The following is a 14,123-nucleotide window of genomic DNA, read 5'->3' on the forward strand; positions in this document are numbered from 1 at the left end:
ATCTGCAGAATAATCCACCCAAGAGAAGACAGGAGCCAGGATCCCAGGGAAGCAGACAGAAGGGAGAAGTTAGGGATTTGACACAATTTGAAGACAAGGCCAAAAGCAAGTGTTGATGGGATCGGAAGTTTAACTTGAAAAAGAAAGGTGTCGGGCTAACGCCCATGTTTTTGGCACAAGCAAGTGGTGAGTGGTCAGACTGTTGCACTGAGGTGAAGAAAACATGAGCAGACTGGGGGAGGAAGCATCAGCAAGACCTGCGTGAGCATGTCAAGTCTGAGACACTTATTAGACACCCATGTGGAGACCAGGAAAGGCAGTTGGGCACTTAAGTTTCGAGTTCAGCGAAGAGGCCAAGGACAGACACTTGAAACTTAACGTCAACAGCACACAGATGGTACTTAATGTGAGAACACCTGCAATCACGTAGGAAGGGAAAAGTCCAAACACTGAACCCGGGGCATTGAACATTTCAAGGTCAAAATACACAAAGAAGAAATGGTCTGTGACACAGGTATAAGTAAGGGAGATACCAGAGGGAAACTTAGATCTTCAGCAAGGAATGAAAAGCACCAGAAATGGTATCTAGCTGGGTAACTTATAAAAGACTATTTCCAATACACGTGTTATTTCCCAAGACACATGGTTGTTTAAAGGAAAAAAAAAAAAATCTTATCTTGTGGGGATTAAAATGAATACAAATATAGTGTGGGTGACATCTATAGTGTAAAGGACCATAAAAGACATGGGTGGGAGGAGAGGAAACAGATCTATAGTTTGTAAAGTCTCTATATTTCACATGCAGTTGTGCACTACTAACTCTAAGAAGGCTGTGAAAATCTAAGGATGTATATCCCAGTCCCTAGAGTAACCATTAAAAAATAATAATAATAAGATGCAATGAGGTATAGCTTAAAAGTCAATGGATGAATGGATTTTTTAAAAGAAAATTTCAAATAAACCCAAAAAAGAAAAGAGTAGGGAAACAGAAGAACAAAAATCAGAGAGAACAGAAAATGTATGGAAAAAACAGCAGATTGAAATTTATTTATATATTTAAACCATATCAATAATTTGGACTTAAAAGGGTTATGCACCAAATACTCCCATTAAAAGGCTGAGATTCTCAAAAGTGATTAAAAAAAAAAAAAGCAAGACCCAACTACACATCTCCCAGAGTGGTACTTAAAGATAAAGACACAGGCAAGTGGAAAGTAAAACTGAGACCTCGCTGGTGCCTTTCACTCAATACCAGCGTACTGATTTGGGGAATGTTTTGGATGCTGGTCCTTTTCACACACTTAAAAACAAAAACAAACAAACAAAAAAAATCACGTGTAGTGTCTTCCCTAACAAAATACACTTGTTAAATGTTCAGAGACCCTGTGCTTCACAATAGATTCTCAGCTCGGAAATATTTCACTAATTCTTATTGGCAGCAGTTTAAAAAAGAAAATGTCATCTCTCACATAATATGAATTCTGAAACATTTCCACTACACCATCAGCTCCTAAAATGTAAGGAATTACTTTTGTTTTCCCAAATTTTAGTATGTAGGTAAACCAACCATGAACATCTACTAAACAAATGTTTCAATGGCGGGATTGGCAAGTGTACTAAGGAAAAATTAAATACTTACCACTTGAAGCCTCTGTGAGCTCTGAACGTGGAGCAGACTCTTCAACTATGCATCCAGACTCAGAAGATTTCTAGGGGAATAAGAGTAAAGATGTATATTTTACTACTTTATAACATTACTGATACCTTTATAAAGACTTGAGTAAAGCATTACAGATTATCTGTAAATCTGATGTTAAACCAATCAATCCATCACCTTCATGACCCAGTGGTTACAAAAGTATACAAGAATCTAACTATAACCAGCATTCATTCTAATTGCATCCTACCCAACTATTTTCAGTTTCCTAGGAAATGTTTACGAGATGTATTTTTGCTGCCTTATTGTTTGAAGTCCAGAAAACTATGCTGACTGCTTTCTTTAAAAAGAAAATTCTCAAAATAACTAAAAATATTATATAATTATTAATCAAACAAGAAAAGTTATCAATAGCTAGAAAAAGAAAACCATTCATGGCCAGGACAGAAAACACACTCGTATTAATGTGGAAACCATTTCTAAATCACGGCTTATATCCAAAAAGGAACCAAAGTTATGATAAGAAACATTACTGGTTTTGTCAGATGATGATTTCATGTTAACTAGAATAAAGCAGAGGGATCAGAGATTATAAGCGAGCGTCTGAGACACACTGACCTTCAGCAGTCTTATTTAATTCCTGTTGGTTCTCGTCTTTTGATGATGTTGACAGGCTCTAGGTAGTTATAAGCAACAAAAAAATCCCTACCATTACTTGAAAGAAGTGAGCAGAGCAAAGAAATTGCTAAACTGCACCTGGTTTCCAAGCCAGTATTAAGCCAGGGAGGGGCAGCGAGGCAGAAGTGCAAGACCCCCGGGGCCGAGGAGTACAGCCCAAGTATCACCGTCACCTGATCTACCAGTCCTGTGTAAGTAAGATCGATGCTCATGTGCCTGCCTCCATGGCAGACAAAACACTGGTCAAAGGCAGGACTGGGACTTTCACACAGTTGTACCATCAGTACCTAAGACCACAGGGCTTCATCTTTTCATTAACTCTTTTTCATATCAAAGGCAACAGATTCATCAAAACTGTCTCTAATAACCAATAAGCCAAACAACCACAAAAAAACTTAAAAAGGAGGAAATACACACATGCGCACACATGCAATTGACAACCCAGCTACAACACAGCAATACAGTGTCTGTAAGTACCATAGTTACCAAAGGGCCTTGACAGCCCCAACACTGGCTAGCCAGAGAACCCAAGCTTTATTCCCTGTGTTTCCCGTAAGTGAATTACCTCAGAGGGATCTGCTGAAGCTTTAATGGCGCACATCCTGTCTGCACTGGGAAAAGCAGCGGGACTGAGTATCCGGAGATGAGCTGCGTCAGTCACATTTCCATCCGAGTTGCTCGGAGAGGCTATTCTCCGACGCTTGGATGATAACTTTGCGGGGAACTCAGACTGTTGACATTCACCAAGACTTTCCTTTTTGGCTATGTACATAAAACAGAAACAACGCAACACAGGCATAAATATTTTCTTTTACAGTATCATTTAAAAATTGTGTTCATCGTAATAATTTTAGTAAAATGTAATGCTTGAGCCTAACTACCTTATCAATGGAAAGGAAAATCTAGTAGTGCATTTTTTTAATCCAAAAAAGGAAATCTAACTGAAAGGTAAGAGAACATGACTGCTAAAAAGATAACAAAAATTTAATTATGGAAATTAACTTTCTTCAGACTTTAAAATGTACAAAGACACCCCAAAATAACATTTGCACTTCTGATACAGTATCTCATTCTATTTTAAAATTCAGAATGAAACCGTTTCTTTGGAATATTTTAAAAGATGTGTTTATGTTCTAATACTGGTTCTGCTTTGACTGTGTATGATTTTATGAAAAATAGAGCCACAATGTGCCTCAGTTCTTCCCAGCTGAAAAAAGGGAAATTAATTGTCTGCAGAACTATACTAATCATGGAAATAAAACATTTAAAAGCTCAGGTAAAAACTGAAAAATATCTTAAGTTACAAATTACAAATGACTGCATTGGAGCAGGTCATGTACTGCTGCGATAGATAAATTGGATTCATCTTGAGTAACAGTGTCCTGCACACAAGGGGGTGCTGACATGTACCTGAAGATGGTTCAGGAAACCAAAGAAAATCACGTGGAACCTGAGGGTTATGATGACAGTAAGGCCACGATTTCTGTCTAGTTCTGGTGTTTGAAATGCTTTGCAATTGGGAAAGGGAAAAGGACAGAAAACTCACCAAATAAACTACAATCTAAAAGTCATGGCAGAGGGGATAAATTTGGGAGTGTGAAATATACAAATGTTAGCCACTATATATAAAAATAGATTTAAAAAAATTAAACAAAAGTTATGTTAAAGAATATGGCAGGTTGTTAAGATGCCAGATTGAATATATCTGTTTATAATATCAGGGTTGGGTGATGGTATTCACACAAATGTTTGCCAAACCTCATAATAAATCCTCTAAAAATCAAGGTCTGTGCACTCAAATAAATCCACCACATGCCCTCTTCTAAAGATGAAATGAGCTCACCAGCTCTGACACTGTAACACTTCACACTTAACTGTGGCCACATGGAAATGGAAGGCATAGGCTCAGGAATGCCTGATACCAGGTTTTTTTAAAGAGAAACAAGGAATCCAGGTTTTTGTGTGAAATGTCCCAATATTTAAATGTTAGGCTCCATTTAAAAATACAGCTCCACTCAGGAAAGACTGCTTTCGCAGTAAGGAACCAAATCTTTTTTATGTCTCAGAGGCTTGTCTAAATAAATAAGTCCGAATTGGCTGCATTCTTTCTACTCACTCGAGCCTGTGGTCTCGAACTTTCTTTCATTTTCTGAGAATTCAGGACACCCGGTCATTTTCTCATTTTCCTTTATGGAGTGAAAAGCCGACTGGAAGGCAGACATTTGCTCTCTTAAGGAATGAACATTTCGATACAGAACAGGGCTGCCCTATTAAAACGCAGAAACATAGAAGGCGTTATAAATCACACCAAATACAGGCTTTCTGAAGATCAGAGCTGGCTGATAAGCAGTGCAGCAGACAGAGCCTCCCCTCCCTTGAATCACACATTTTCAGTCCGAATATTCAGTGCGCTGCCGAAGCTTCTTTTCTCCTCTCTCCTCCCTCCGTTTTTAACCTGGGCAACAGCCGAACGGGCAGTGTAACGTGGAGCTGCAGGCTGGCCGGTGCTGAGACTGACAGCCCGCAGGGCAGGCCAGGCAGGTCTGCAGTAGGTAGAAAGCACTTTAGAAAGGCACCCAGGCAAGACACAGCCAGTTGTTTGGGGGCCAAACCCATCTTTAAGAGGATTCTTTCCGGGGGAATTAAGGACTCTCTTTTATAACTGACAGCCCACAACCTGAGATGGCCTCAGGGAATCAAATTTGAAAGGGCAAGAGATTCAGCACAAACATGTCTGACAGGCTGGTTTAAGAGGCTCCGTGCTGAGCCGTATGCGTTGTTTATATATGCTGGATACTAATCAAAAAATGGGCAAAAGAACTGAATAGACATTTTCCCAAAGAGGAAATGCAGGTGGCCAACAGGCACATGAAAAGACACTCAGCGTCACTAATCATCAGGGAAAAGCAAATCAAAACCACAAGATACGACCTCACACCTGTCAGAGTGGCTGACATGAAAAGAACACAAATAACAAGTGCTGGTGAAGACGTGGAGAAGAGGGAACCCCCGTCCACTGCTGGTGGGAATGAACACTGGTGCAGCCTCTATGAAACCAGTATGGAGGCTTCTCAAAAAACTAAAAACAGAACTACCCTATGGCCCAGCAATTCCACTCCTGGGTATACATCAGAAAAAAACAAAAGCACTAATTCGAAACGATACATGCACCCCCATGTTCACAGCAGCATAATTTACAATAGCCAAGATACGGAAGCAACCTAAGTGCCCAGCAACAGATGACTGGATAAGGAAGATGTATATATATATATACACACACACAATGGAATATTACTCAGCCATGAAAGAGAATGAAATAATCCCACTTACAGCAACACGGATGGACTTGGAGGGCATTGTGAAATAAGTCAGACAGAGAAAGACAAATACTGTATGATACTGCTTACAGGTGGAATCTAAAAAATACAAACTAACGAATACAACAAAAAGAAAGCTGATGCACAGATGCAGAGAACAAACTAGTGACCAGTGGAAAGAGGGTGAGGGGCAATGTAAGGATGAGCGTGAGAGATACAAACTATTGGGTATAAGACAGGTTACAAGGATGTATTGCAGAACAACAGGAATAGAGTCAATATTTTCTAAGAACTGTAAATGGAGTATAACCTTTAAAAATTATATAAAAGATATTTTTTAAATCAGTACTAAGAATTTTGTGTCTGCAAGTTAGCAGAGGGTTTACCCCAATAACCAACAAACAACAACCAAGAAACTGGGGAACACACAAAAGCACTGAATCCTAGAGATGGCGCCAGGGGGAAGGGACAGGAAGAACCTGCCTATTTGGAAATTTTACCAAAGTTTTGCTAAAAATAGCCTTTGCAAATCATCTGCATGACACCTTTGTCACATGTAGATCCCAGCGTAACTGACTCCATCCAAGCCAGTCTCCATCATTTCCATCCAGACACACCCTCTCCCAGGTGGCCCGAACAGGACACCCGCCCTCACGTGCACCCTCTCCCCTTTGGCATTCTCCCGCTACATCTTCCTGATGTCAGGGCGTCTTACTTCCTTAGAGCTGAAAGCCAGCCATTCACTAAGTTGACAAAACCAAATAGTTAAAAAGGACTAAGCACAGGAGCTCTCTGGAAACTCTGCTAATAGAGTTTCAGCCAAAGAGTCATCAAATTCGATTGATACTAGCAGGGCCAGAAGTGCCAGATGAATGCAAGCAATATGTAATTTAGTTCTGTTACCCACAAAATAAATTACTGATTAAGTTCTCTATTTGGTTCTCTTCGACCGCCTTATTATTTAGACTAACAGATTTCCACTGATTTGGAGGTTACAGCAATTTAAAAAATTACACCAACAGAACGTTTGAGTATTTCAAGCATGAGCCTCCCATCCTCCTTGCTTGGCCCTGCAATAAACCTTTCTCTGCTCCAAAATAAATAAATACATAAAAATAAAAAAGTATACTAACAGGGAGAAGTAAAAGTAAAAAATTACCTCCCATTAAGATATTATATGGAGAAAAGCCAGTTAAAATCTTGAAGCCATGTTTGATGGTGAATTTGCTCACACATTGATTCTATTCCCAGTTAAATACATCCATAAAGCAAACTCTCTGTTACACAACAGAACATTTAAAATTCAAATATGGTTGATGATGTCAACCTTTATGACATAAACAGCAGATAACATTCAGAAAAAGCTGGTGGTCCACTCTTACCTACAGATAAGAGATACAGAGAAAAGGTTTATCCCCAAGTCATACAATTTACCTTCAATGTACTTTTTTTGTATTTATATCTGAACATGGGAGGGTTAGGTTTAATGACCTAGGAGTTTAGAGCACTTGAAATGCTGCTTAAAACAAATGAAAGGTTCCCTAGTCAGAAATGTTCTTCCTCTATTCCTCATAGGAAAGAAAACAATATTCATGCACAAAAAATCAACGAAGCATTTAAAAATATACTGCTTTTTTGATGCTTTTGTCTTATGACTCCTATCAGAAAGTCAGCCACAGTCTTTCCTTGTACCAGAAACTATTCCAGGGGATCGGGAAACAGAAGGAAGTGACCGAGCAAAGTTCTGAAAACATACGAATGTAGTTTCAGGGACAAGAGGTGCTGCTGAGAAGGGAAAAAGGAATGGGGTTCTGTAATGAAGGTGCTGCTTTAGCTTGAGTCAGGACCGCACTCTGAGGAAACATCTGAGTGGAAACTAAAACAGTAAGTAAGTGGTGGATAAGGGAGGGTCCTGAGGGAGGGAGGCATTCCGCAAGAACACAGCAGAAAGAGAGCGGAGGCCTGAGATGGAAGTGAGTGCGGTAGAAAGAAGGCCCACGTGCCCAGAAAACGGCAGCGGCTGGGCGCTGAGGCTAAGGGTGGGCAGGGCTCGGGTCAGGGAGGGTGCTGAAGGCTTCAAGATGGGGTTTCAGTTTAATTCAAGGCATAACAGGAAGCCATGGGAAGGTTTTAAGCTGCAGAGTGGATGATATGATTTGTATTTAAATGTCTCTCTGACTGCTCTGTGGGATGGTGGATGGATCAGGCAAGGAGGGAGACAAGGAGTGATGGTGATGAGTTTTTGGATTTGACACCAAAAGCAAAAACAAGGGAGACTACATCAAACTAAAAGGCTTCTGCACGGCGAAGGGAATCATCAACCAAATGAAAAGTCAACCTACCAAGTGTGAGAAAGTTTGCAAGTCATATGCCTGATGAGGGCTTAACATCCAAAATATTAAAAACAAAACAAAACCTCATTCAACTCAACACCTAAAAATCAATCTGATTAAAAAATGGGCAGAGGATCTGAACTGGCATTTTTCCAAAGAAAACAGACAGATGGCCAACAGGTACATGAAAAGGCACTCAGTATCACTAATCATCTGGAAAATGCAAATTAAAATCACAGTGAGATGTCATCTCACACCTGCCAGAAAGGCTAGTATCAAAAAGATAAGAGATAACAAGTGTTGGTGAGGATGTGGAGAAAAGGGAGCCCTGGTGCACTGTGGTGGGAATGTAAACTGGTGCAGTCACTATGGAGAACAGTGTGGAGGTTACTCCCCAGAGTAAGAAGTACTGTACGATCCAGCAATTTCACTTCCAGTATTTAATCAAAGGAAATGAAAATAGTAACTCAAACAGACATATGCACGCCCACATTCAACAAAGCATTATTTACTTACAACAGCCAAGATGTGGAAACAACCTAACTGTTCACCGATGAATGACTGGATAAAGAAACTGTGGTATACACAAAATTTATGGGACACAGCAAAGGCAGTGCTAAGAGGGAAGTTTATAGCGATATAGGCCTTCCTCAAGAAAGAACAATCTCAAATAAACAATGTAACCCACCAGCTGAATGAACTAGAAAAAGAACAAAAATCCCCAAAAGGCAGCAGAAGGAAGGAAATTATAAAGATTAGGGAGGAAATACATAAAATACAGGTTAAAAAGACCATAGAAAAATCAATCAAACCAAAAGCTGGTTTTTTGAAAAAGTAAATAAAATCGACAGACCTCTGGCCAAACTCACAAAGAAGAAAAAAGAGAGAGCACAAATTAGCAAAATAAGAAAGGATAATGGAGAAATTACAACAAATAAAATAGAAATACAGAATATCATATGAGAATATTATGACAAACTATATGGAACCAAACTGGATAACCTAGAGGAGATGGACAACTTTCTGGAAACATACTGTCCACCAAGACTGAATCAAGAAGAAACTGACCACTTGAACAAACTGATCACTAGAAATGAAATCGAATTAGCAATAAAAAACCTCCCTACAAAAAAAGTCCAGGACGAGACGGCTTCACCGGGGAATTCTACCAAACATACAAAGAAGAACTCGTACCAGTCCTTCTCAAACTCTTCCAGAAGATTGAAAAGGAGGGAATACTCCCAAACTCATTCTATGAAGCCACCATCACCCTGATACCAAAACCTGGCAAAGACACTACCAAAAAAGAGAATTATAGGCCAATATCACTGATGAACATAGACGCCAAAATCCTAGCCAAATATTAGCAAATAGAATCCAACAACACACAAAAAAGATTATACATCATGACCAAGTGGGGTTCATCCCAGGGACACAAGGGTACTTCAACATATGCAAATCAATTAATGTAATACAACATCAATAAGAGAAAGGACAAAAACCACACGATCATCTCAATAGATGCAGAAAAAGCATTTGATAAAATTCAACACCCATTTATGATAAAAACTCTCACCAAAGTGGGTACAGAGGGACCATATCTCAACATAATAAAAGCTATATGTGACAAACCTACAGCTAGCATAGTACTCAATGGTGAAAAACTCAAAAGCTTCCCAGTAAAATCTGGGACAAGTCAAGGATGCCCATTATCACCACTCCTATTCAACATAGTCTTGGAAGCCATAGCCACAGCAATCAGGCAAAAGAGAGAAATAAAAGGGATCCAAATTGGAAAAGAAGAGGTAAAAGTGTCACTATATGCTGACGACATGTTACTATATATAGAAAACCCTAAAAGGTCCACACAAAAACTACTAGAGCTGATTGAAGAATTCAGCAAGGTAGCAGGTTACAAGATTAACGTTCAAAATCAGTGGCATTTCTTTACACTAACGATAAATCAACAGAAGAAGAAAGTAAAGAAACAATCCCCTTTAAAATAGCACCCAAAGTAATAAAATACCTAGGAATAAATCTAACCAAGGAGGTGAAAGAATTATACACAGAAAACTATAAACCATTGATGAAGGAAATTAAAGAAGACTTTAAAAAATGGAAAGATATCCCATGCTCTTGGATTGGAAGAATCAATATTGTTAAAATGGTCACACTGCCCAAGGCAATCTACAGATTTAATGCAATCCCTATCAAATTACCCAGGACATATTTCACAGAACTGGAACAAATCATAATAAACTTTATATGGAACCATCAAAGATCTAGAATTGCCAAAGCATTACTGAAGAGAAAGAAAGAGGCTGGAGGAATAACTCTCCCAGACTTCAGACAATACTACAGAGCTACAGTCATCAAGACAGCCTGGTATTGGTACCAAAACAGACATATAGACCAATGGAACAGAATAGAGAGCCCAGAAATGAGCCCACAAGCTTTTGGTCAACTAATCTTTGACAAAGGAGGCAAGAATATACAATGGAATAAAGACAGTCTCTTCAGCAAACGGTGTTGGGAAAACTGGACAGCAGCATGTAAAACAATGAAGCTAGAACACTCCCTTACACCCATATACAAAAATCAACTCAAGATGGATCAAAGACGTAAACATAAGACAAGATACAATAAACCTCCTAGAGGAAAATATAGGCAAAACATTTTCTGACATACATCTCAAGAATTTTCTCCTAGAAGAAATAAAAGCAAGAATAAACAAATGGGACCTAATGAAACTTACAAGCTTCTGCACACCAAAGGAAACCATAAGTAAAACAAAAAGACAACCTATGGAATGGGAAAAAATTTTTGCAGATGAAACCAACAAAGGCTTCATCTCCAGAATATTAAGCAGCTCATACGACTCAATAAGAAAAAAATAGACAACCCAATCCAAAAATGGGCAGAAGACCTAAACAAGCAATTCTCCAAGGAAGACATACAAATGATCAATATGCACATGAAAAAATGCTCAATATCACTAATTATCAGAGAAATGCAAATCAAAACTACAGTGAGGTATCACCTCACACCAGTCAGAATGGCCATCATTCAAAAATCCATAAATGACAAATGCTGGAGAGGCTGTGGAGAAAAGGGAACCCTCCTTCACTGCTGGTGGGAATGCAGTTTGGTGCAGCCACTGTGGAAAACAGTATGGAGATTCCTCAAAAGACTAGGCATAGACTTACCATATGACCCAGGAATCCCACTCCTGGGCATATATCCAGAAGGAACCCTACTTCAGGATGACACCTGCACCCCAATGTTCATAGCAGCATTATTTACCATAGCCAAGACATGGAAACAGCCTAAATGTCCATCAACAGGTGACTGGATAAAGAAGATGTGGTATATTTATACAATGGAATACTACTCAGCCATAAAAACTGACAACATAACGCTATTTGCAGCAACATGGATGTTTCTGGAGAATGTCATTTTAAGTGAAGTAAGCCAGAAAAAGAAAAATACCACATGAGATTGCTCATATGTGGAATCTAAACAACAAACAAACAAACAAAGCATAAATACAAAACAGAAATAGACTCAGACATAGAATATAAACTTGTGGTTGCCAAGGGGGCAGGGGGTGGGAAGAGATAGACTGGGATTTCAAAATTGTAGAATAGATAAACAAGATTATACTGTATAGTACAGGGAAATATATACAAGATCTTATGGCAGCTCACAGAGAAAAAAATGTGACAATGAATATATATATATGTTCACGTATAATTGAAAAATTGTGCTCTACACTAGAATTTGACACAACATTGTAAAATGATTATAAATCAATAAAAAATGTTTAAAAAAACTATATTAAAAAAAAAAGAAACTGTGGTATATACACACAAGGGAGTATTACTCGGCCATAAGACGAATGAAACCTTGCCATTTGCGACAACACGTATGGATCTCAAGGACATTATGCTCAGCCAGACACAGACAAATACCTTACGATCTCACTTATATGTAGGATCGAAGACAAACACAAAGAAAAGAAAATGAAAAAATCAAACTGAGCTCATACATACAGAAGAGAGACTAGGGGTTGGTTGGTGGGGGGTTGTGTAAAATGGTGAAGGGGGTCAAGAGATCACTTTCAGCTATAAAATGAATCAGTCATGCGTGTAACGTACAGCACGGTGATTGTAATAATACTATATTGTACATCTGAAAGTTGCTGAAAGAGAAGATCTTGACAGTTCTCATCACAAGGAAAAATATTTTGTAAATCTGTGTGGTGATGGATGTTAACTAGACTAATTGTGGTGATCGTTTTGCAATATATACTCCTCATCTTTCCTCCACTACTGTTGTGTTCATTCTTGAACATCTCAATGCTAGATACTAAAACTGAATATTCCAGCAACTCTTTTAAAAAGTACAGTCATATGATACTTGTGGGGATGTGTTTATGTATATATGTGGGTGCATATCCTTAAGAAAAAAAATAAGAAAAACCAACAGCAGATATGGAATGTCACCAAACAGAAAGTGACTTAGTCCAGAGAAAGCTGAAACTGATAGGGGCTCCTTAAGGTGGTTTGACAACAAGGAACAAGGTGACTTGCTCCAGACCCCCAGAACGGCCCAGGTATCTAAAGCATCAGGTATTTCTGAAACAAGGGCAGGATTTAAAACAGAGACACTGTTGAAGCTGTATCATCGACACTGGAAGCCACAGATCTCTCCACTGAGAGGAAAGGGCCTTTTTGTTTTGGGGGGAACAGGGATTTAGGATTCCATAAACAGCTAAGGATAGAAGGTCTTCTACTGAAAAGTTTGTCCCAGTCCTCTCAATGCCCTGTCAGACTTCCAGCTCTTTTCCACATTGGCCTTCCAGAGTTCTGGGGCTCATGTTTACACCCCCAGGAACTCCCTCAAAAAAAAAAAAACAGATCTGCTAAAGAGAGAAGACCTACAGGATGCTGACATCTGGGCCTTCTTCCACTGGAAAGTGGTCCTGTCATCCTACATAGAAATCCACCGGCCCACAAACCCAGACCACGCACACCCATCTCCCAGTTTTTAGTGTCACATATTTAAATATGAACGTACAGTCAAGGATCACTAGGCATCTGAGAAAGAACTGAGCATGAATCAGAGGCTAAAATAACTAGGTAGCAAAATGAGACCCCGTGATACAAGGAAGAAAACTTTAAGAAAACTGTAACGTCCTCAACAATCCACAATGAAACACAGTCCATTGTGAAATTATTTAACACCAGGAATAGAGCTTCCAGAATGAAAAAGCAGGCCATGTGTGTCCAATGAATGAAGGAGTGAATGAACAGGATTATTCAACTCTGTACACTAAATATAATAGAGCAATGCCTTCAAAAGTTCGATGGAAAACACATCCAGCCTAGATTTCTACACTAAGACAAACCAGAATTCAAGTGTGCTGGTAGAATTAGCTTTGTCAGGTTTGCAGAGGCTCCAGAAAAATGAGGTAGTAAACCAAGAAAAGATATGAGGTCATAGAAACAGGAAATCCAAATGGGAGAGAAAAAGGGAATTACCAAGGATGGTGAAAGGAAGTCAGACAGTGACAGCTGTCCAGCAAATCTAGATGACAGCCGACAGGAGGAAGACAGGCACCAAGAAACAAGAAAAGAATCGATCAACTCTTAAGGGTTACAATTCCATGAGAATCTGGGGATTCTCAAGATTACATGATAAAAGACGAAATTTAAAAAAAAAAAGGTACTTATTAACTACAGGAAAAACAAAAGCCGTGCATGAAAAGAAATATGACCGTAACACACTACACAGCAACTTGTGAAAAACATCTATACAGTTAAATGATGCAAACTAAACCCTAATTTAAACAAAAATTATAATTGGCTATATTGGAAGGACGGGGAAGGGGAAAGCGTCAGGATAGCTATGGCTGAGATGTGAGAGAGCAAAATCCTCATTTTTCACAGAAATAATAACAACAGCGGATTGAAATACACCATGTTCCAGGCACAGTTGTAGTAAGTCTTGCGTATTTACTAATTTATTCATCCTCATAAACCCTTGCTATACTATTATCCCCACTTTATGCATGAGGAAACTGAGACAGAGAATTCAAGTAACTTGCCAAAAGTCACATTAACTAATACTAAACTC

The 14,123-nt window shown here is 39.0% G+C and overlaps 1 protein-coding gene across 5 annotated transcripts in view; it reads right to left on the bottom strand.

Moving 5' to 3' along the window:
• Nucleotides 1–14,123, bottom strand: part of CDCA2 (cell division cycle associated 2) — a 48,009-nt gene that overhangs the window by 29,756 nt on the left and 4,130 nt on the right. For all 5 annotated transcript variants that reach the window (XM_074355688.1, XM_045511558.2, XM_074355685.1 and 2 more), the window contains exons 5-7: nucleotides 4,452–4,602; nucleotides 2,901–3,097; nucleotides 1,640–1,709 (exon numbers count right to left, since the gene is read on the bottom strand). In XM_074355688.1, the coding sequence (XP_074211789.1) occupies nucleotides 1,640–1,709; nucleotides 2,901–3,097; nucleotides 4,452–4,602 (418 nt within the window). The remainder of the gene's footprint in view (nucleotides 1–1,639; nucleotides 1,710–2,900; nucleotides 3,098–4,451; nucleotides 4,603–14,123) is intronic.

The sequence above is a fragment of the Camelus bactrianus genome, chromosome 31, assembly GCF_048773025.1.
Source record: "Camelus bactrianus isolate YW-2024 breed Bactrian camel chromosome 31, ASM4877302v1, whole genome shotgun sequence".
Lineage (NCBI taxonomy): Eukaryota > Metazoa > Chordata > Mammalia > Artiodactyla > Camelidae > Camelus > Camelus bactrianus.